General features: G+C 57.2%; 1 protein-coding gene across 1 annotated transcript in view; it reads right to left on the bottom strand.

Annotated features, from left to right (window-relative positions):
- The window catches only part of LOC140398170 (intelectin-1a-like), a 71,693-nt gene that overhangs the window by 39,526 nt on the left and 7,407 nt on the right, over nucleotides 1-24,760 (bottom strand). The window contains exon 3 of the mRNA XM_072486517.1: nucleotides 9,827-10,074. Coding sequence (XP_072342618.1) covers nucleotides 9,827-10,074 — 248 coding nt within the window. The remainder of the gene's footprint in view (nucleotides 1-9,826; nucleotides 10,075-24,760) is intronic.

The raw sequence follows: 24,760 nt of genomic DNA on the forward strand, positions 1-24,760 counted from the left end.
TTAGGCTCCTCGGTCTCCCCCGTGGGCAGCACCGCACACATATGCTGCAGCACATCAGGTGGAGTCAGGGACATACGAGGGAGCAACTTGTTGGAGGGCTGCCCAATCCCAGGGAACAGCTGCCCTTAATGCAGATGTCACGCTTCTAGAAGAGGTTATCCCATCAGTGGTGCAGATGTAGATTCAGAGCCAGAATTTACAGGACGGGGTGTCAGCTATATTCCAATTCTGAAAGTACAACTGGAGGAGTCCAATCGCCTTCAGGCACAGGAGATGTTGCAGACAATGCATGGCACCCAGGCCAACACTGAAAGGGGCAAGAAGTCAGAGCCTTGTGTCAGGACTTCCAAGGCTTAGGCGCAGGACCGGAGGACCCAGCCACAGGTGTACATCGTCCAGGCGCAGATGGACACTGCGGAGCACCTGGGCTTGGCCAATTCACACAGGGTCATGGCTGAGGGCATCGAGAGCATTGGCCGGGCGCTGACTGACCTTAGCCAGTCACAGAGGAATATGAGCAAGGCAATGAGGGACATGTCTCACCCGCTGAGGGGCATGTCCCAGTCACAGAGCACGCACCATGACTGAGGGCATTGACAGCATGATTCAGATGAGATGGGCTCTCCAGGATTGGCAGTGCCAGATGATGCTGAGGCCTCTGGAACTTTGGAACGGCTGCCCCTCTGCCCCATGGAGCAGCCCAAGTCCAACATGCATCCCACGGGAGGAGGAAGTGATGGGGTCCATCATGAGGCCACTCGCAATGGAGGCATTGGGACACTGCAGCTCTTCTGAATCCCACCAACCTGACACTTGTACATCTGATTGGCAGCAAGCAGAACAGGGGCGACATGTGGTCACCAGTGACAGCCAAAAGTCGTCCAGGTCTATCCAGGCCCAGGCCCTCCAGAGGACAGCCACCAAGGGCATCACAGGACAGAGGATGAGACAAGCAGCTGGCCGCCTCCACTCCTGATGTGCAATCTGGGGAACATCTTGAAGGAGTGAGAGAGTGCGGAAGATCAGGAAGATAGATGACTCTTAAGTTGGCATGGGTGAAGTTGAACATAGTGAGTCAGGAAAAGGTCACCAAATCTGTAAAAAGCCCCATCAAACACCTTTCCACCACCAGTCCGATCTGCCTCTCACTTTTATTCCAGGGGTGGGAAGGTTGGGCTGGGGGTGGGTCTTGGGTTCTGACAATTGGGGGTGGGAGGGGGTTCAGCTCACTTTGGACCCATGGACGTCCCACAGGCATCCACCCTCACCAAGAAGTGACAGGCCATGGGTGTGTGAGACTGCCTGGTATGACAGCATCCCCAGTCTATGAGCCCAGCCCTTGCCCAATCTCGCCCCCCCACCCTGAAAATAATGTGGCCGATGAGAAGGTGTCCCCACTGCACAACTAGGCATCATCCAGGCGGATAGGGGTATGTTAGCTAAAAGACAGGAGTCAGACTTTGTCAGACAATAAGGAGCATCAGAGGTCATCTCACAGTGAGTCATCTACATCCTCCACCCCACAGACTAGAGCTGCTGATACTGTCAACCCAGGCCCAGTATCCTGTTGTGATGCTGAGATGACCCTGGGGGAGGAATGGGAGCTGTGCTCATGGGAAGAGGTGAAAGGCTGAGGGGCAGTTGGGGTGAAAGGCTGAGGGGCAGTTGGGGTGAAAGGCTGAGGGGCAGTTGGGGTGAAAGGCTGAGGGGCAGTTGGGGTGAAAGGCTGAGGGGAAGGTTGGGGGAAGGTGAGCTATGAGACAGAAGGGACTGAGGGTGATGGTGGTGGGGTGGGGGGCATGAATGGTGAGGGCAGCCAATGAAAAAGGTACTTAGCCCTTGCGCCCCCCCGAAATTCATGGTGCCAGAATCCAGTTTGTAAATACTTGCACCAATTCACACCTGTGTGACTCCCAGCTGGGAACAGCATATCAGTGGGGGGGGGGGGGGGGGGGGGGACTGTTTGCAATGTTCTCGTCACTGCCGGGTGGGAATCCCGCTTTGCCCGGTGGGGTGGATCCGGAGAAAGCCGGCCGGTGCCGATCTCATTTTTCAGCCAGCACACGATTCTCCGCCCAATCAGCATTCCCGATTTTAACAGCAGGGAACGCAGAATCCCGGCCATTGCTTCAGTCAGAGATCAGGGGCGTCATTCTCCGACCCCCCGCCGGGTCGGAGAATGCCCGTTGGCCGCCGTGAATCCCGCCCCCGCCGAAGTCTCCGAAGGGAGAAAAGTCGGCGGGGCGTTAATGGCGCCGCTGCCGCGGAGAATGTCACGGGTCTGCACAAGGCAGCCGATTTTCGGCCTGCCGATATTCTCCCTTCCGGATGGGCCGAAGTCCCGTCGACGTGATGACCGTTCACGTCGACGTGAATCAAACCTCCTTTTCATCGGCGTGACCCGGTGCTCCAGGCTCACGCCGACCAGCGAGGAGGTGAGTGACGGCTTGGGGGGTTGGCTCTGGGCAGGAAATGGCGTGGCCGCAGACTGATTGCGTGAGGAGAGGTGTGTCTCGGCTTGTGTGTGTGTGCGGCGGGGGGGGGTGGTTAGAGTAGGCTGGGCTCCGGGGGAGTGCCGGGAGGGGGTCCGTGCCGGGGTGGAGGTTGGGGGTTGGGGAGGGGGTCCGTGCCGGGGTGGAGATGGGGGGGGGGTCCGTGCTGGGGTGGAGGTTGGGGGGGGGGTCCGTGCGGGGTGGAGGTTGGGAGGGGGGGTCCGTGCTGGGGTGGAGGTTGGGGGTTAGGGGGGGTCCGTGCTGGGGTGGAGGTTGGGGAGGGGGTCCGTGTCGGGGTGGAGGTTGGGGGTTGGGGGGGGTCCTGTTCTGGGGTGGAGGTTGGGGGTTGGGGAGGGGGTCCGTGCCGGGGTGGAGGTTGGGGGGGGGTCCGTGCTGGGGTGGAGGTTGGGGAGGGGGTCCGTGCCGGGGTGGAGGTTGGGGGGGGGTCCGTGCTGGGGTGGAGGTTGGGGAGGGGGTCCGTGCCGGGGTGGAGGTTGGGGGTTGGGGGGGTCCGTGCCGGGGTGGAGGTTGGGGAGGGGGTCCGTGCCGGGGTGGAGGTTGGGGGGGTGGGGGTCCGTGCTGGGGTGGAGGTTGGGGAGGGGGTCCGTGCCAGGGTGGAGGTTGGGGGGGGGGGTCCGTGCTGGGGTGGAGGTTGGGGGTCCGTGCTGGGGTGGAGGTTGGGGGTTGGGGAGGGGGTCCGTGCCGGGGTGGGTGATGGGAGGGCAAATGAGTTGGTCCACCTGGCCAGGTGCCAGCCTCCAACAGTTGGACCCATGCGGTCCATGCCACCTGGCTGGGGGGAGGAGGGGATATGGGCAATGATGACATGTCGTCGTTCCCCTCCCCCCCACCAGGCCGTCATGTTTTCAGACCATCCAGCGATGTTGGCCGCCGTGGTGGCAGCTGCTCATGTCTATGTTGCCCTGGATGAGGAGGAGGAGGAGGAGGAGCGTGCCAGAGAGGCGGCGCAGGCTGCCGCAGAGGGGCAGGCGGCAGCCGCCCAGGCTGGAGGGAAACCTGACCGACAGGACGAGGAGGGGGAGGAGGACGTCGCGGCCCCACGGCAACGGAGGCACCCGAGGGCGCCCCGTGTGTACCGGCCCCGGCAGTCATACCAGGACCTCACGGACCGGGAATGCAGGAGGAGACTCCGGATGAGCCGGGAAACCGTGGCACACATCTGCCACCTGCTGGCACACCTGTCACCGCGTGGCACTGGCGGGGGACACCCTCTCCCCGTGTCCGTCAAGGTTACGGTGGCCCTGAACTTTTATGCAACGGGGTCATTCCAGGCACCGAGTGGGGACCTGTCCGGCATATCGCAGACATCGGTGCATCGGTGCATCCGGGCAGTGACAGATGCCCTTTATGCCATGGCGCACCGCTACATCCGCTTCCCCGTGGACCGGGCCAGCCAAGATGCCCGGGCCGTGGGCTTCTCTGCCGTTGCCGGATTCCCCATGGTCCAGGGCGCGATCGATGGGATGCACGTCGCCGTGCGGCCACCTGCAGAGAACAGGGCCGTGTTCACTAATAGGAAGGGGACCTATTCAATGAACGTACAGGTGGTCTGCGACCACCGCATGATGATCCTGCACGTCTGCGCCCGTCACCCAGGCAGTGTACACGACTCATTCGTGTTGTCGCGGTCATCCATCCCCGGCATGTACGAGGGACGCCATCTCCGGCTGAGGGGCTGGTTGCTGGGCGACAGGGGCTACCCATTGCGATCGTGGCTGATGACGCCTATACGGAGGCCATGCAATGAGGCGGAGAACCGCTACAATGATGCCCATGTAGCGACAAGGGGAGTGATCGAGAGGTGCTTTGGCGTGCTGAAGATGCGTTTCAGGTGCCTGGACCTCTCTGGGGGCGCCCTCCAGTATCGGTCAGATAGGGTCGGCCGCATCATTGTGGTGTGCTGCGTCCTGCACAACATAGCCCAGCAGAGGGGCGATGTGCCGCAGGCAGAGGAAGGCGGAGTGGAGGAGCAGCAGGAAGAGGCCCAGTCCTCCCCAGATGAGGGGGATGGGGGGCAATGGTCAGGGCAGACGGGGTAGACACAGGCGGGTGGCTGTCCACCGTTACCAGCTGGCCCAGCGGGCACGGGACAGATGCCCGCTTCACTGACTAGATGGGCGTGGGAATCGGGTAGTATGGCCACAGACCGCACACCATGACAACAGCCGACCACCCACACCCCCCACCCATCCACCCACCCAGCACCCTCACCCCCCTCCCCAACCCCACACACCCCACCCGCATGCACACCACCCCCCACCCCCAATTGCCGATCCACCGGCGGCACAACGGGCCGGGCTCACCCAGTTGCGGGTGGACGCGTGTCTATCGCAGGCCATGGAGGATGATGACAACCCGCCTCCGATGAGCTCCTGGCTCTACATTGTTGGACTATGTCTGACCCATGGCCACAGTACCACCATCCACCCGGACCATCCCTGCATGCGGCTGTGACACTGCAGCGCACGGTCCCGTCCTCTGCCCGGGGGATGTTGATGGCGGCCCAGGGGGAAGGGGGCAGACTCACCTGGGGCTGAGGTAAGACCACCCGTCACACACACACTTGCGCTCAACGTACATGACACGCCCGCACACTTTGGACAGAGCACAAAGGCAGCTTCGGTAGGTGTAACATTGACTTTAATAACCAAAGGAGTTCATGCACGTGCCCTAGCCCCTAAAACTCATCTGTGCCCTGCACCCGTGCCAACTTACTCAGTGTCTAATTGTTTGGCCTTACGGGCCCTTTGACTACATCTACGTGGTTCCCCAGACGGTACAGCAGAACTGGAGGTGGACTCCTGTGATTCCTGCCCTCTGACACTGGATCCCTTTGGCGGCCGTTTCCTGGGGCGTCCTGGCCTAGATGGGCCAGGCTGCGGCCCGGGCGACAGGGATGGCGAGCTGCCAGCCTGTCCTGCCCGTTGCCCACCCGATGCACCTGGGACGGAAGGGGGGGAGTCCGAGGTGTCGCGGTGTACCGGGACCTCCCCTACAGAGGGAGCCGGGACGGACCACACCACCTCCTCCTCCCTCGGGGTGCCCGATGGCCCCCAGGCCTCTACATGGGTGGGGGATGCGAACGGACTGGCCATCCGACGCGCCCCCGACATCTGGCGCTGCCAGTCCTGGAGGCCCGTGCTGGTATCGACAGGGGTCTGCAGGTTTGCAGCCATGGAGCCCAGGGGGTTCTCGAACCCTGTCTGCGACAGTGCGACGCCAGCTCGCACATGGCCGCTGGCGCCGATGCCCTCAGCGATGGCCTGCTGAGACTGGGCCATGGCCTGCAGAGACTGGGCCATGGCCTGCAGAGACTGGGCTATGGCCTGCTGAGACTGGGCCATGGCCTGCTGAGACTGGGCCATGGCCTGCTGAGACTGGGCTATGGCGTTGAGCGCCTCTGCCATCTGGCACTGGCACTGGCTCATGGCCTCCTGTGAGAGGGCAGCCATTTCCTGGGCCACAGACGCCGCCTGCACGGAAGGCCCCAGGCCTCGCAAACCGTTCCCCATGTCTGACACCGTCGCACCCATTGCCTCCACCGCGGACGCCACCCGTGCGGTGTCAGCCTGGGTGGCACGCATGACCAGGACCACTCCCAGCTCCTGGACGTGGGTGGACTCCTCCACCTGCGACCGCAGCCGCCGCAAGCCACCCGTCACCCTATTCGCTCGTCTCCGTGTCGGTGGTTGCATCGGATCTATGTGTGGGTGTGGTAACTGCAGGAACCCGGGATCCATCTGGGCGGCAGATGTTCGCTTGGCCTGGGCTGCCCTCCGACCGCCCGGTCCCTCTGCTGCTCCTACCTCCACCTGCTGTACCGGGACGGCTGTGTTGTGCGCACCAGTGAGTGTACCAGACGCCTCATCACTAAAGTGCCCAACTGTGGTGAGTGCTCCTGCGATGGTGGAGGGTGTTGGTGACAGCAGTGGCGTTGTGTCGTGCTCTTCGTCCCACTCTGAGTCCATGGCACTTTGGGGTGGGGGTTCGTCTCCACCCATCCACTCTGAGTCACTGTCCGGTATTTCGTCTTCCCGGGTAGGGGTGTCCTGGGTAGTGCTGTCCCGGGTAGTGCTGTCCCGGGTAGTGCTGTCCCGGGTAGTGCTGTCCCGGGTAGGGGTGTCCTGGGTAGTGGTGTCCCGGGTAGGGGTGCCCTGGGTAGTGCTGTCCCGGGTAGGGGTGTCCTGGGTAGTGGTGTCCCGGGTAGGGGTGTCCTGGATAGTGGTGTCCTGGGTAGTGGTGTCCTGGCTCGGATGTGACGGGGGCCTGTGGCTGCCCCCCTCATCGCTGGGTAGTCGCTCCCGCACGTGACGGGGGTGTCATCTCCCTGTTGCTCCAGGTCTCTCCGTCTCCCGTGGTGTGCGAGGGGCATCCTGCGGGCGTCGCATGCTGGAGGGTCCGGGTCTCTCCGTCTCCCATGGTCTCCGAGGGGCATCCTGCGGGCGTCGCATGCTGGAGGGTCCGGGTCTCTCCGTCTCCCATGGTCTCCGAGGGGCATCCTGCGGGCGTCGCATGCTGGAGGGTGCGGGTCTCTCCGTCTCCCGTGGTCTCCGAGGGGCATCCTGCGGGCGTCGCATGCTGGAGGGTGCGGGTCTCTCCGTCTCCCGTGGTGTTCGAGGGGCATCCTGCGGGCGTCACATGCTGGAGGGTCCGGGTCTCTCCGTCTCCCGTGGTCTCCGAGGGGCATCCTGCGGGCGTCGCATGCTGGAGGGCGCGGGTCTCTCCGTCTCCCGTGGTCTCCGAGGGGCATCCTGCGGGCGGTGTGCATCTGCGGGGATGGGTGCCTGGACGTTTGGTCCTGCGATACACAATGAAGCATGCATGGTTAGGCATCAGGCAGTGATCAGGTGATACGGGGGAGGGGGATATAGGCGAGGGGGGATATGGGGACGGGCTGTTGGTGGCTCACTTGCACGTGGGGCCCCGACCTCTGCATCAGCAACCTCCCGGTCCTCAGGTCCGCCAGCCAGTTCCAGGGCCCTTTCCTCGTGTACGGTCAGTGGCCTCTCATCAGCGGGCCCTCCTCCAGTCCTCACATGCTCCCTATTGTTGTGTGCGCGCTTCTCCTGTGGGGGGGGGGGGGGTGGTGGCAGGGGTAAAAGGCAACAGTGTTAGGCAGGTATATGAATGCACGCCATCGGTTGCGCGTGCATTGCAGAGGTTAAGGTTAGGGCTGGATTCACTTGGGGATATGGGGGATATGGGGGAGGGGGGGATATGGGGGATATGGGGGAGGGGGGATATGGGGGAGGGGGGATATGGGGGATATGGGGGAGGGGGGATATGGGGGAGGGGGGATATGGGGGAGGGGGGATATGGGGGAGGGGGGATATGGGGGATATGGGGGAGGGGGGATATGGGGGAGGGGGGATATGGGGGGATATGGGGGAGGGGGGATATGGGGGAGGGGGGATATGGGGGATATGGGGGAGGGGGGATATGGGGGATATGGGGGAGGGGGGATATGGGGGATATGGGGAGGTGGGATATGGGGGAGGGGGGATATGGGGGATATGGGGGAGGGGGGATATGGGGGAGGGGGGATATGGGGGGGATATGGGGGATATGGGGGAGGGGGGGATATGGGGGAGGGAGGGATATGGGGGAGGGGGGATATGGGGGACATGGGGGAGGGGGATATGGGGGAGGGGGGATATGGGGGAGGGGGATATGGGGGAGGGGGGATTTGGGGGATATGGGGGAGGGTGGATATGGGGATATGGGGGAGGGGGTATATGGGGGAGGGGGGATATGGGGGAGGGGGGATATGGGGGAGGGGGGATATGGGGAGGGGGATATGGGGGAGGGGGGATATGGGGGAGGGGGGATATGGGGAGGGGGGATAGGGGAGGGGGTATATGGGGGAGGGGGGTATATGGGGGAGGGGGGATATGGGGGAGGGGGGGATATGGGGGATATGGGGGAGGGGGGGATATGGGGAGGGGGGATATGGGGGATATGGGGAGGGGGATATGGGGGAGGGGGGATATGGGGGAGGGGGGATATGGGGGAATATGGGGGAATATGGGGGAGGGGGGATATGGGGAGGGGGGGATATGGGGGATATGGGGAGGCTCACCCTGCCTGCTCTGACGAGGTCGTTCACCTTCTTGTGGCACTGGGTGCCTGTCCGTGGTGTTAGGGCCACAGCGGTGACGGCCTCTGCCACCTCCCTCCACAGACGCCGTCTGTGGCGTGGGGCAACTCTGCGGCCGTGCCCGGGATACAGGGCGTCCCTCCTCTGCTCCACCGCGTCCAGGAGCGCCTCCACATCGCGTGACTCGAACCTCGGGGCTGAGCGACGGCCAGCCATCAAGTCGGGTGTTGCGGTCGGCTGTTCCGGTCGGGTGGGGGGGAGCTGCGCGGCCTTATGAGCTGTCACGCCGTGCAGCGCGTATGACGCTGCACGGCGTGAACCACTGCGCAAGCGCGGATCCCGTTACGTCGCTGCTAGCCCATTTCGGGCCGCAGACTATCGGCCCATTTTTATGATGTGACGCAAGTGGGATTTGCGCCGTTTTTTGCGCCGATCGGCGGACTTTCCGCCGATAATGGAGAATTTCGCCCCAGTACTTACATTTCTGCATCATCTTTGTTCCTTTGTTAATTCACTTCCCGTAATCTTTCATTTCCTTCGTATTAACTTTCCACTTTGTGGAACGTTATGACCTCTATTCTGAACTACTAAAAACCATCTGCCCTCTCTTAGTCTATCTATTTAATTATCAATTTCACTTGGACAGGCTCTCGGTCATATTTGTTCAATGTCATCAGGAAATTACTGAGATGACTTTCCCCCTTCAACTTGTTAGGAGCATGAACTTTCCTTATTTCTAACCCCTGGGAGGTTATCAATTCCTCGTCTACATTAGATAAAAATACAATTTGTTTTAATTAAGTAATTTTGGAGCCTTTTTCTTCTTCAGAAGACTTCTGTTGCAACATCAGGGACTTGCATTTAAATAACAACCTTCAATAGGCAGTGGATTGTGTCACCCACATTGTCATCTCACGGAGTCAAATAGGAGGGAATTTTCTGCACAATTTCTCTTCCTAAGAGATAGTTAATTAGTGAATCAGCAAGACTACAAGAGGCAAGTGAAATGAGGCAATTGGGCTGCAAAACTGAATGGGACAGTTCAATAGATGTCCTTCCTCTTTTATTACAAAGCCACCCCCAGCTCCTCCAGTTAGAATTCCCATTCTTTCCACATTTGTCTTCATTGCTTCAGCTTTGTTCAGCTGTCCCATTAACATCAGCCATTATGAACCCCGTATTTTTAAAATAAAGAGATTTTGCAAAAGCTCATTACCTTGAAGTCATCACTTGTTGCTCCTTCTGGTGAACCAAACGTTGCATAGTTAGCCCATGACCTTTCTCCTGCTGGGTTATTAACATTGTTCCCTTGTTGGCTGGACCAGCGGTCTCCATTGGTGCATTTCCCGTATATGTTGTTCTCGTGGATGCTTGCAACAAGAGTCCAACCACCTCCATTACTGGTCATGTCACAAAAGGCTTGGTAGAATTCACCATTGCTGCTTACCAAGAGTTGAATACCATCTATGGTGAAAAGGATAATATTAGGCAAGTAAGTTGTCTTGGAGATTTGGAGAGCAGACATGGCTCTGTACATTAAATATTTCTAAAATTCATTTTATGGGATATGGGCATCGCTGGTTAGGCCAGCATTTATTGCCCAGCCCTAGTTGCCCTTCAGAAGGTGGTGGTGATTTGCCTTCTTGACCTGCTGTAGTCCTTGAAGTGTAGGTGCACCCACTGTGCTGTTCGGAAGGGAATTCCAGGATGTTGCCCCAGCGACACTGAAGGAACAACGATATATTTCCAAGTCAGCGTGGTGAGTGGCATGGAGGGGAACCTCCTGGCTTAGGTCACTGTCTGTGTGGGGTCTGCACGCTCTCCCGGTGTCTGTGTGGGTTTCCTCCGGGTGCTCCGGTTTCCTCCCACAAGTCCCGAAAGACGTGCTGTTCGGTGAATTGAATATTCTGAATTCTCCCTCTGTGTACCTGAATAGGTGTCGGAATGTGGAAACTAGAGGATTTTCACAGTAACTTCACTGCAGTGCTAATGTAAGCCTACTGTGACAATAAAGATTATTATTATTACAAGAGGGTGTTCCTCCTCTCCACCGTATCCAGCATTCGATCAAGCTCTTACTGTGAATCTCAGCACTGGTCTTCTTGGAGCCATCTTCTTGGCTGGGATGAGAGTGTGTGGGGAGTAGAGTGCTTATAAACAGCTCCAGCTTTTCAGCATCTCCAGCACCAATTCCGGCTCCAGGGAATCAGACCCCAGCAGGAATGCTCTAGACTCACGTCGACAGAGTGCTGCCTATTTGCATATCTTGACTCGCTTCCCAAATAGCGCCCCCAATGCAAACGCAAGCCACATGCAGTTTAGTCCCGGCAGCAACATTCTGCACCTGAAATGCAGCGCACCGCAGCCCAAGTGGCCGGTAACTGCCAGGAGACCCCACTCCCAGAATCTACCTGACTCACCACACCTTGTGAGACATAATGCGATCTTTTGAGACATCGCAATGTAAAGCCCACCCATTGTGGGTGGGATCACTTTTTGGAAAATCTGCAGATTACAGTGAGAAAGCTTGTCTCACTCTAATATGCAGTTCCCTGAGATAATCAAGAAGTCAGACAGAACAGCTGGATGTTGAAGCAGGCTTTTCCACAGACACAGCTTGCTGGGATTCACACAGCTTTTCCTGCTGCAGGCTGAGGTCACGAAACAGCGAACCAGCACACGTTAAAATTGCTCCTGAGACAATGGGCTGGACTCTCCACCGGCGGGTTCTCCGTTTTGCCGGCGCCTGAGGGTTTCCCGGCTGAGTGGGGCTGCCCCACAATGGGAAACCCCATTGACTGGCCAGTGTAACGGAGATACCCGCCGGCGGGTCGGGGCAGAAATGTGGCGGGGTGGGGGGAGAATCCAACCCAGTGCTTTCCCTTTTAATCTTCCCTTATCTGAATAAACCTCCTCAGAATCCCCCTTAATCACCTTCACTTTGTGTATTTAGCTTTTACAAAGTCATTGTAAAGTTCACATCTGGTCGCCTCATTTGAATCTCTAACACCTTACTCAAACAAACCCACGACTTTCTATGCTCCATTGTTACCAACTTGCCTTCGGTAAACATTTATTTACAGGGTTGCTAAACTCATCAACATATCAAAAGCACGAATTCTTTCAATCCAGCAATCTGCCACAAGATAGTTTCCATTTTTAAATAGTTTTTAACAATAAAAGCATATACCCAGCAGAACACGTTCGAAATTACTGAATTTCCCTGAATTTTCATTTTATCACAATTCCCTGAAAAAATGACAATGGCAATCTCAGATTAAATTAATGAATTTTTCAAAAAGCAGACAGACGCCTTCATAATAAAGAATTTACACGTATAAAGTATCTTTTGCGGCCCTAGAATGTCACAAAACCCCTCACAGTTAACCTAAGTGCAAGAAACAATTACATAGCTATGTGATGTCCTTGCTTAATTTTCCTCTGCATTGTACCTAGGTAATTCAATAAATCCAGATGCCGATGTCTAATTCCTCCCCACACATGATTGCTTTCCGTCCTCTTGTTTTATTAGACACTGTGCATTGCTGTGCTGACAATTTAGCTCATTTAAAAGGATTTAATCGACTTCTTGTTCAACCATCTTTTTAGAATCCCATTCTATAACTACTTATCCTGTTGCCATCAATGTTCTCCTTTAGTTTATTCTTCCTGATGTTTTCTCACCCTTGTGTTTTGTTTGAATTTAGCCTGTTTACCTTTCCTGTAGATCTGTCTAGTCCCTCTCACTGTACAAAGCCTTTTCCCACCCTCCCCATTTACCTCTTTGCTAGGACACGGGTCCCATCAGGGGTCAGGTGGAGCCCATGCCATTGGTATAATGCATTCTTGACCCAGAAATGGTGCCAGTATCCAATGAAAATGAACCCTTCCGCGAATAAGACCCCGAGAGTAAGGAGAGCGTTCCTGGAATGCAGTAGGGACCGAGGAGGGTTGGCGCTGCCAAACCTGGGGAGCTACTACTGGGCAGCAAATGTGGCGATGATCCGCAAGTGGGTTATGGAGGGAGAGGGGGCGGCATGGAAGAGGATGGAGATGGCGTCCTGTAAAGGAACGAGCCTGGGGGCGTTGGTGACGGCACAACTGCCGCTCTCGCCGACAAAGTATACCACGAGCCCTGTGGTGGTGGCAACGCTAAGGATCTGGGGCCAGTGGAGATGGCACCGGGGTGCAATGGGAGCATCGGTGTGGTCCCCGATCAGGGGTAACCATCGGTTTGTCCCGGGGAAGATGGACGGGGGGTTCCAGAGCTGGCATCGGGCGGGGATTGGAAGAATGGGGGACCTGTTCATCAATGGGAGGTTTGCGAGCCTAGGGGCACTGGAGGAGAAGTTCGAGTTACCCCCGGGAAATGCCTTTAGATATATGCAGGTGAGGGCTTTTGTGAGGCGACAGGTGAGGGAATTCCCGTTGCTCCCGGCACAAGAAGTTCAAGATAGGGTGATCTCGGGTGTATGGGTCGGGAGGGCAAGGTGTCGGAAATACACCAGGAGTTGAAAGAAAAGGGGGAAGCACTGGTAGAAGAGTTGAAGGGTAAATGGGAGGAGGAGCTGGGGGAGATCGAGGACGGTATGTGGGCTGATGCCCTAGGTAGGGTTAATTCCTCCTCCTCGTGTGCCAGGCTCAACCTGATACAATTTAAGGTGGTCCACAGAGCGCACTTGACGGGGGCGAGGTTGAGTAGGTTCTTTGGGGTAGAGGACAGATGTGGAAGGTGCTCAGGGAGCCGGCGAACTATGTCCATATGTTTTGGTCATGCCCGGCACTGGAGGGGTTCTGGAGAGGGGTGGCGGGAGCAATATCTCTGGTGGTGAAAGTCCGGGTCAAGCCAAGCTGGGGGCTAGCAATATTTGGAGTAGTGGACAAACCGGGAGTGCAGAAGGCGAAAGAGGCCGGCATTCTGGCCTTTGCGTCCCTAGTAGCCCGGCGAAGGATCTTGCTAATGTGGAAGGAGGCGAAGCCCCCCAGCCTGGAGGCCTGGATAAATGATATGGCTGCGTTCTCAATGGAGAGGATTAAGTTCGCCTTGAGAGGGTCTGCGCAAGGGTTCTACAGGCGGTGGCAACCGTTCCTAGACTATCTCGCGGAGCGTTAGAGGAAGGTCGGTCAGCAGCAGCAGCAACCTTGGGGGGGAAGGGGGGACTGCCTGGGAGAGTGGATGAGCAAGAGATAACATGAAGGGTTGGGGAAACTGGCACGTACGGGTGAGGGCCAGTGTACAAAGCTGTGTAAATATATCATTTTGCCATGTATATATCTTGCTCTGCGCGATTTCTCGTTTTTTTTTGTTACGAGGGGGGGGTTATTGTTTGTAAGGGAGAAAAATTGTGTTAAAAAACTTTAATAAATATATATTTTTTTTAAAAAGAAAATGAACCCTTCCTTTGCCACAACAAACCCTTCCTCCTCATGTTCATTCCCCTGATGTGTCTGCTCCTTTGAAGGGGTTCTCATAGATACTTAGAAAATTCTAACAGGACTGGACAGAGTGAAGACAGGGAGGATGTTCCCAATGGTGATGTGTCCAGAACCAGCGGTCACCGTCTGAGGATTCAGGTAGACCACTTATGAGAGCGATGAGGAGACATTTCTTCACCCATAGAGCGGCGAGCCTGTGGAATTCATTATCACAGGAAGTAGTTGAAGCTAAGACATTGAATATACTCAAGAGGCAGCGAGACATAGCACGTGAGGCAAATGGGATCAAGGATTACGGGGAGAAAGCAAGATCAGGCTATTGAGTTGGACCTTCGTGCCGAATGGCGGAGCAGGCTTGAAGGGCTGATTGGCCTCCTCCTGCTCTTATCTTCTATGTTTCTATGCATGTGGCTCTGGCAATAATCCAGAAATTATTTTAAAATTCTGCTTTTTAATTCCTCAGCAGGACCTCCTCCCTTTTCCCTCTCGGTGACATTTATTTCAACATGGACCACAACGACTGGATTTTCTCCTTCCCTTTCCATGTTCATCTCAGCCATGACGTATCCCTTACCCTGGCACCAGGTCGGCAACACATGGAAATTATTGTTCTGGGTGCTGAGGAAGTGACTATGAAGTCTTCTATTACTACCACATTTCCTTCGAGTAGGTGATGAGTGTGGTCAAGGACAGTGCGGTCACCAATGCGGAGGCTGGCGGACACCGCGGAGGTGAGGAACTAACGGGCTCTATCTGTAGAACCTGAGTTTTTATTGCCTTACTGACTGACCCGTCCCTCCCACTGACCACATGTCCAGTCTCCCACAGGTCCTCCAGCCGACCCATCCCGGGTGGCCCCCTCTCCAGCCTCCCAGGACACCATCTCGGAGGAGAGCTCCAAAGATGCCACCGTAATAGTTGCAGCACAGCTGTCATCCCCACCCTTCACCAGCGCAGATACACGCACCTCGGTGGGAAATGTTAGTGGACAGGCTTCTGGGAAACAACCTGGTGAGCACCACACTGCTGCTGATGTCCATCAGGTGGAGGCAGGAACCCCCAGGCGTGACAGCAGTCGGAGGTCTGCTGGATCCCTGGGCCCAGCTGGGTCCCAGCCTGATGTTGCGCCCCAGGAACAGAGTTAGCCTGAGCTGTTGGAGACATTAGGGAGCGGCCGAGCCATTCAGAAGGAGATGCCAGCGTCACTCCAGCAGAACTATTGCCCCTTGGAGGAGTCACAGATGGTACAGGTGCTGGAGATGTCGTCGGCAATGCGTGGCACCGAGGCCAACACTGCTAGGGTGATGACTGCAGTGGAGAGCCTGGTGCATGATGCCGTCACCATGAGTAAAGGTGTCCAAGGCGTTGCTCAGTTGTGACGGCCATGGGGAGGTTCTCGACAGAACGTCTTCCTCGCTGGATGATGTCACCCAGTACCAGGCTGACCTTGATGAGGTTCGGCGGGACATGTTCTGCTCTCAGATGGGCATGGCCGAGGGGCTGCAGAGCTTGTCGCAGTCATAGGTGGGCATTGCCGATGCGCTGCACAGCATGTCCCAGTCATTTTCTTTTTCTTTTTAAAATATATTTTATTAAAGTTTTCAAACACAATTTTTCCCCCTTACAAATCAACAAAACCGGTAACACAATAATTAATAGATAACATTGTTTAAATAAAGTAGTGAACGAACAAAGTAACAAGAAATGGTGCTTCCCCCCCCTCCACCCCAACTAGAACAAAAAACAAGTTGCCCCCTTCCCTCCCTCCCTCCCCCCGCCCTCTTTCTGGGATGCTGCTGCTGGCTATCTATTTTCCCCTAACCTTCCGCTAGATAGTCAGGGAACGGTTGCCACCGCCTGTAGAACCCCTGAGCCGATCCTCTCAGCGCAAACTTCATCCGTTCCAGCTTTATGAACCCTGCCATATCGTTTATCCAGGCCTCCACGCCGGGGGGTTTCGCTTCCTTCCACATGAGTAAGATCCTTCGCCGGGCTATCAGGGACGCTAAGGCCAGAATATCGGCCTCTTTCGCCTCCTGCACTCCCGGCTCATCCGCTACCCCAAATATAACTAACCCCCAGCCTGGCTTGACCCGGACCTTCACCACCTTCGAGATCACTCCGGCCACTCCCCTCCAATACTCCTCCAGTGCTGGACACGATCAAAACATATGTGTGTGGTTCGCCGGGCTTCCATATCACTCTACCCCCTCTAACCACCCCCCTCCATTTCTTAGAGTCTCTCAGCGCTATGGCCAGTGGTTCAATTGCCAACGCGAACAGGGGGTTGAGACCTATATAACCTCTCATAAAAGGTCTTAAACACCTCATTTACCTTCCCTACACTCCGCACGCGGCTGTGACACTGCAGCGCACGGTCCCGTCCTCTGCCTGGGGGATGTTGATGGCGGCCCAGGGGGAAGGGGGCAGACTCACCTGGGGCTGAGGTAAGACCACCCCTCACACACACACTTGCGCTCAACGTACATGACACGCCCGCACACTTTGGACAGAGCACAAAGGCAGCTTCGGTAGGTGTAACATTGACTTTAATAACGAAAGGAGTTCATGCACGTGCCCTAGCCCCTAAAACTCATCTGTGCCCTGCAGCCGTGCCAACTTACTCAGTGTCTAATTGTTTGGCCTTACGGGCCCTTTGACTACGTCTACGTGGTTCCCCAGACGGTACAGCAGAACTGGAGGTGGACTCCTGTGATTCCTGCCCTCTGACACTGGATCCCTTTGGCGGCCGTTTCCTGGGGCGTCCTGGCCTAGATGGGCCAGGCTGCGGCCCGGGCGACTGGGATGGCGAGCTGCCAGCCTGTCCTGCCCGTTGCCCACCCGATGCACCTGGGACGGAAGGGGGGGAGTCCGAGGTGTCGCGGTGTACCGGGACCTCCCCTACAGAGGGAGCCGGGACGGATCACACCACCTCCTCCTCCCTCGGGGTGCCCGATGGCCCCCAGGCCTCTACATGGGTGGGGGATGCGAACGGACTGGCCATCCAACGCCCCCCCGACATCTGGCGCTGCCAGTCCTGGAGGCCCGTGCTGGTATCGACAGGGGTCTGCAGGTTTGCAGCCATGGAGCCCAGGGTGTTGTCAAACCCTGTCTGTGACAGTGCGACGCCGGCTCGCACATGGCCACTGGCGCCGATGCCCTCAGCGATGGCCTGCTGAGACTGGGCCATGGCCTGCAGAGACTGGGCCATGGCATGCAGAGACTGGGCTATGGCCTGCAGAGACTGGGCCATGGCCTGCTGAGACTGGGCCATGGCCTGCTGAGACTGGGCCATGGCCTGCTGAGACTGGGCTATGGCGTTGAGCGCCTCTGCCATCTGGCGCTGGCACTGGCTCATGGCCTCCTGTGACAGGGCAGCCATTTCCTGGGCCACAGACGCCGCCTGCACGCAAGGCCCCAGGCCTCGCAAACCGTTCCCCATGTCTGACACCGTCGCACCCATTGCCTCCACCGCGGACGCCACCCGTGCGGTGTCAGCCTGGGTGGCACGCATGGCCGGGACCACTCCCAGCTCCTGGACGCGGGTGGACTCCTCCACCTGCGACCGCAGCCGCCGCAAGCCACCCGTCACCCTATTCGCTCGTCTCCGTGTCGGTGGTTGCATCGGATCTATGTGTGGGTGTGGTAACTGCAGGAACCCGGGATCCATCTGGGCGGCAGATGTTCGCTTGGCCTGGGCTGCCCTCCGACCGCCCGGTCCCTCTGCTGCTCCTACCTCCACCTGCTGTACCGGGACGGCTGTGTTGAGCGCACCAGTGAATGTACCAGACGCCTCATCACTAAAGTGCCCAACCGTGGTGAGTGTTTCTGCGATGGTGGAGGGTGTTGGTGACAGCAGTGGCGTTGTGTCGTGCTCTTCGTCCCACTCTGACTCCATGGCACTTTGGGGTGGGGGTTCGTCTCCACCCATCCACTCTGAGTCACTGTCCGGTATTTCGTCTTCCCGGGTAGGGGTGTCCTGGGTAGTGCTGTCCCGGGTACTGCTGTCCCGGGTAGGGGTGTCCTGGGTAGTGGTGTCCCGGGTAGGGGTGTCCTGGATAGTGGTGTCCTGGGTAGTGGTGTCCTGGCTCGGATGTGACGGGGGCCTGTGGCTGCCCCCCTCATCGCTGGGTGGTCGCTCCCGCACGTGACGGGGGTGTCGTCTCCCTGTTGCTCCAGGTCTCTCCGCCTCCCGTGGTGTGCGAGGGGCATCCTGCAGGCGTCGCATGCTGGAGGGTCCGGGTCTCTCCGTCTCCCGTGGTGTGCGAGGGGCATCCTGCGGGCGTCGCATGCTGGAGGGTCCGGGTCTCTCCGTCTCCCGTGGTCTCCGAGGGGCATCCTGCGGGCGTCGCATGCTGGAGGGTGCGGGTCTCTCCGTCTCCTGTGATCTCCGAGGTGCATCCTGCAGGCGTTGTGCATCTGCGGGGATGGGTGCCTCGACGTTTGGTCCTGCGATACACAATGAAGCATGCATGGTTAGAATCAGGTAGTGATCAGGTGATACGGGGGAGGGGGATATAGGGGAGGGGGGATATGGGGACAGGCTGTTGGTGGCTCACTTGCTCGTGGGCCCCCGACCTCTGCATCAGCAACCTCCCGGTCCTCAGGTCCGCCAGCCAGTTCCAGGGCCCTTTCCTCGTGTACGGTCAGTGGCCTCTCATCAGCGGGCCCTCCTCCAGTCCTCACATGCTCCCTATTGTTGTGTGCGCGCTTCTCCTGTGGGGGGGGTGGTGGCAGGGGTCAAAGGCAACAGTGTTAGGCAGGTATATGAATGCACGCCATCGGTTGCGCGTGCATTGCAGAGGTTTAGGTTAGGGCTGGATTCACTTGGGGATATGGGGGATATGGGGGAGGGGGGATATGGGGGGAGGGGGGATATGGGGGAGGGGGGGATATGGGGAGGGGGGATATGGGGGATATGGGGGAGGGGGGATATGGGGGATATGGGGGAGGGGGGATATGGGGGAGGGGGGATATGGGGGAGGGGGATATGGGGTAGGGGGGATATGGGGGAGGGGGGATATGGGGGAGGGGGGATATGGGGGAGGGGGGATATGGGGGAGGGGGGATATGGGGGAGGGGGATATGGGGGAGGGGGATATGGGGAGGGGGGATATGGGGAGGGGGGATATGGGGAGGGGGGATATGGGAGAGGGGGGATTTGGGGGAGGGGGATATGGGGGAGGGGGGATATGGGGGAGGGGGGATATGGGGGAGGGGGGATATGGGGAGGGGGATATGGGGGATATGGGGGAGGGGTGATATGGGGAGGGGGGATATGGGGGAGGGGGTATATGGGGGAGGGCGGATATAGGGGAGGGGGGATATGGGGACAGGCTGTTGGTGGCTCACTTGCTCGTGGGCCCCCGACCTCTGCATCAGCAACCTCCCGGTCCTCAGGTCCGCCAGCCAGTTCCAGGGCCCTTTCCTCGTGTACGGTCAGTGGCCTCTCATCAGCGGGCCCTCCTCCAGTCCTCACATGCTCCCTATTGTTGTGTGCGCGCTTCTCCTGTGGGGGGGGTGGTGGCAGGGGTCAAAGGCAACAGTGTTAGGCAGGTATATGAATGCACGCCATCGGTTGCGCGTGCATTGCAGAGGTTTAGGTTAGGGCTGGATTCACTTGGGGATATGGGGGATATGGGGGAGGGGGGATATGGGGGAGGGGGGATATGGGGGAGGGGGGGATATGGGGAGGGGGGATATGGGGGATATGGGGGAGGGGGGATATGGGGGATATGGGGGAGGGGGGATATGGGGGAGGGGGGATATGGGGGAGGGGGATATGGGGTAGGGGGGATATGGGGGAGGGGGGATATGGGGGAGGGGGGATATGGGGGAGGGGGGATATGGGGGAGGGGGGATATGGGGGAGGGGGATATGGGGGAGGGGGATATGGGGAGGGGGGATATGGGGAGGGGGGATATGGGGAGGGGGGATATGGGAGAGGGGGGATTTGGGGGAGGGGGATATGGGGGAGGGGGGGATATGGGGGAGGGGGGATATGGGGGAGGGGGGATATGGGGAGGGGGATATGGGGGATATGGGGGAGGGGTGATATGGGGAGGGGGGATATGGGGGAGGGGGTATATGGGGGAGGGCGGATATGGGGGATATGGGGGAGGGGGGATATGGGGAGGGGGGATATGGGGGATATGGGGAGGGGGGATATGGGGAGGGGGAATATGAGGGAGGGGGGATATGGGGGAGGGGGGATATGGGGGATATGGGGGAGGGGGGATATGGGGAGGGGGGATAGGGGGGATATGGGGGAGGGGGGATATGGGGGAGGGGGATATGGGGGAGTGGATATGGGGGAGTGGGGGATATGGGGAGGGGGGATATGGGGAGGGGGGATATGGGGGAGGGGAGGATATGGGGAGGGGGGATATGGGGGATATGGGGGAGGGGGGGATATGGGGCAGGGGGGTGATATGGGGGAGGTTCACCCTGCCTGCTCTGACGAGGTCGTTCACCTTCTTGTGGCACTGGGTGCCTGTCCGTGGTGTCAGGGCCACAGCGGTGACGGCCTCTGCCACTTCCCTCCACAGACGCCGGCTGTGGCGTGGGGCAACTCTGCGGCCCTGCCCAGGATACAGGGCGTCCCTCCTCTGCTCCACCGCGTCCAGGAGTGCCTCCACATCGCGTGACTCGAACCTCAGGGCTGAGCGACGGCCCGCCATCCAGTCGGGTGTTGCGGTCGGGTGTTCCGGTCGGTTGGGGGGGGGCTGCGCGGCCTTATGAGCCGTCACGCCATGCAGCGCGTATGACGCTGCACGGCGTGAACCACTGCGCAAGCGCGAATTCCGTTACGCCGCTGCTAGCCCATTTCGGGCCGGAGACTATCGTCCCATTTTTATGACGTGACGCAAGTGGGATTTGCGCCGTTTTTTGCGCCGATCGGCGGACTTTCCGCCGATAACGGAGAATTTCGCCCGTGGTTTTTAAACACAAAACAATGGGCGAAATTCTCCGCTATCGGCACGATGTCCGCCGACTGGCGCCAAAAACGGCGCAAATCATTCGGGCATCACACCGCCCCAAAGGTGCGGAATCCTCTGCATCTTGGGGGCCGAGCCCTAACCTTGAGGGGCTAGGCCCGCGCCGGACTGATTTCCGCCCCGCCAGCTGGCGCGGAAGTGACATTGCCGGGTGGCGCATGCGCGGGAGCGTTAGCGGCCGCTCACGGCATCCCCGCGCATGCGCTGTGGAGGGAGTCTCTTCTGCCTCCGCCATGGTGGAGACCGTGGCGAAGGCGGAAGGAAAAGAGTGCCCCCACGGCACAGGCCCGCCCACGGATCGGTGGGCCCCGATCGCGTGCCAGGCCACCGTGGGGGCACCCCCCAGGGCCAGATCGCCCCGCGCCTCCCCCCCAGGACCCCGCCCACACTGCCTTGTCCCGCCGGTAAGGTAGGTGGTTTAATCCACGCCGGCGGGCTCGCAGGCATTCTAGCAGCGGGACTTCGGCCCATACGGGCCAGAGAATCGCAGGGGGGGGTGGCCCGCCAACCGGCGTGGCGCGATTCCCGCCCCCGCCGAATCTCCGAATTTACAGGCACGGGCCTCATTCCCTCCTCCTCCCTTGGGATGCCTGATGGCCACTGGCGACTCTATGGGTCGGGAGTGCGAGGGGAACTATCCCCTGTGGCTCCCCCGCTGCCTGGCGTTGTCAGTCCTGGAGGCCCGCTCTGGTCTCGGCCAAGATCTGCATGCTCGCAGCCATGGAGCACAGGGAGTGGACCATCTCCATCTTGGATTACACACATCATGCTGCGACTGTGCCCCCACCTTCTGGATTTGTGTTAAATCAACCAGTGACTGCATCATCTCCCTGTGGGACTGGGCCACCTCCCTCTGTCTGTGCCACGTCGGCCAGTGCCTGGGTAATTCCGCCAACATTCCCAGCCATGGCCTGCTGTGAAGGAGTGGGGGTGTGGTGGTGTGGGGATAAGGATGGTGTGGGGGTGAGGGTGGTTGCAGGGGGTTGCAACACGCAACTCAGCAGGGTCTCGCTTCCTTGCCTGCTCCACCTCAGCGACCTCCTGTTCCTCCAGGCCGCCGACCACGTCTAGGGCACTCTGCTTGGCCATGGTGAGGGGGTGGAGGTCCAGCGGTCCCCCTCCTGTCTTCTCCCGGGGCTTCTGCCAGAACTGGGGGGATTAGTGGGGGATGGCCAGGAGGTGGGCTGTGGGGTCGGGGTGGACGGGTATACGGTCCAGCACAACCAGCGCCAACCTTTTGTGCGTGTCGGTACGTGTGTGGGTGGTGTAGGTTTACAAGCGGCTGCAGCTTGTCAGCGCTTCGCGTGTCCAGCACGGACCCGCCTATTCTCCCACCTTTTTACATGTGTTCAGCGGGTGTTTCAAGCAGCGCCGGTGCCAGCCCCTCACCGGTACCGGAATCGGTGAGAGTGTGGCAGCGATTTTTCCATTGTGGAACACCATGGGTCCTACGTTGGAGTCAGCACTTAGACACAGGAACGGAAAATCCAGGCCAACGAATTTGCATTGGCGCCAACACTAGTCTCAGAAACGGAGAATCCGCCAAGGAGGTCCAAACCTCTTTATTTCCCTAACTTCAGAGCTAATCCTCCCCAAACAATACCCTATTGGAATTTAATCCAGTAATAGCACCCCAATGTTTCTTCTGATGTCAGCCAGTACAGCTGGATACTGAAGCAGGCTTTTCCACAGACACAACTTGCTGGGATTCACACAGCTTTTCCTGCTGCAGGCTAAGGTCACGAAACAGCGAACCAGCACACGTTAAAATTGCTCCTGAGACAGTTTTCCCTTTTAATCTTCCCTTATCTAAATAAACCTCCTCAGAATCCCCCTCAATCACCTTCACTTTGTGAGTTTACCTTTTACAAAGTCATTGTAAAGTTCACACCCTCGTCTCCTCATTTGAATCTCTAACAGCTTACTCAAACAAACCCATGACTTTCTCTTCTCCATTGTCACCTACTTGCCTTAGGTAAACATTTATTTACAGGGTTGCTGAGCTCATCAACATATCAAAAGCACGAGTTCTCTCAATCCAGCCAAACTGCCACGACAGAGTTTCCATTTTTAAATAGTTTTTAAGAATAAAAGCATAAACCCAGCAGAACACGTTCGAAATTACTGAATTTCCCAGATTTTTCATTTTATCACAATTCCCTGAGAAGGTGACAATGGTAATTTCAGATTAAATTAATGAGTTAAAGAAAAGCAGGCAGAGGTAAAGTATCTTTTACGGCCCTAGAATGTCACAAATCCCCAGCAGAACACATTCAAAATTACAAAATTACAGCTTTGACAAAGGGTCATCTGGACTCAAAACGTTAGCTCTTTTCTCTCCCTACAGATGCTGCCAGATCTGCTGAGATTTTCCAGCGTTTTCTCTTTGGTTTCAAAATTACTAAATTCCCTTGATTTTTCATTTTATCACAATTTTATCAATGCCCTCATAAAAATACATCTTTATTATTGTCACAAGTAGGCTTACATTAACACTGCAATGAAGTTACTGTGAAAAGCCCCTAGTCGCCACATTCCGGCGCCTGTTCGGGTACATTGAGGGAGAATTTCAGCACATCTTTTATGACTTGTGGGAGGAAACCGGAGCAGCCACAGGAAACCCATGCAGACACTGGGAGAACGTGCAGACTGCGCACAGTGACCCAAGAGTTGAACCTGGGACCTTGGCGGTGTGAAGCAACAGTGCTAACCATGACCGTATCATACTAAAGAATTTACATGAATAAAGTATATTTTACGGCCCTAGAATGTCACAAATCTCCTTATAGTTAATGTAAGTGTAAGGAACAATTATATGTAGGTATGTATATTGTCCCAGCATAATTTTCTTCTGCATGTACTCAACTAATTCAATAAATCCAGGTGCTAAAAAATAAATCTAGTTACTCCCCACACATGATTGCTTTCCATCTTCTAGTTTTATTACAGACACTGTGCATCGCTGTGCTGACATTTTAGCTAATTTAAAAGGAGTTTATAATGATAAAATCCCATTCTATAACTACTTATCCTGTTGCCATCAATGTTCTCCTTTAGTTTATTCTTCCTGATGTTTTCTCACCCTTGTGTTTTGTTTGAATTTAGCCTGTTTACCTTTCCTGTAGATCTCTCCAGTCCCTCTCACTGTACAAAGCCTTTTCCCACTTTTGTGAGGGCCACAAAGAATCCAGCACGAGTTTTAAGGATACAAAGTAATAACATTTATTTACAATAACATATATATATAACAGCAGCAGCAACTTCCCTTGCTGCACACTCCTTCCTGCTGGTTGCAAACTGGCCAGCTTTATTTATACTTGGAGTTTACTAATGGTTTCTCCGCACCCTCATTGGGGAAGCTCATACTCCCACAGGATTGTGGGATTGTCATTAGTCCCCAGCCAATGGTAAGTAGGCAGGTTATAACACCCACCCTCCCCATTTACCTCTTTGCTGGGACATGGATCCCATCAGGGCTCAGGTGGAGCTCATGCCATTGGTACAATGCATTCTTGTCCCCAGAAATGGTGCCAGTATCCAATGAAAAGGAATCCCCCTTTCCCACAACCAGCCCTTCATCCTCATGTTAATTCTCTGATGTGTCTGCTCCTTTGCCAATTTGCATGTGTACAGGCAATAATCCAGAGAGTATATGGGCAGCACCGTACCACAGTGGTTAGCACAGTCGCTTCACAGCTCCAGGGTCCCAGGTTCAA

This window comes from Scyliorhinus torazame, chromosome 2, assembly GCF_047496885.1.
Source record: "Scyliorhinus torazame isolate Kashiwa2021f chromosome 2, sScyTor2.1, whole genome shotgun sequence".
Classification (NCBI taxonomy): domain Eukaryota; kingdom Metazoa; phylum Chordata; class Chondrichthyes; order Carcharhiniformes; family Scyliorhinidae; genus Scyliorhinus; species Scyliorhinus torazame.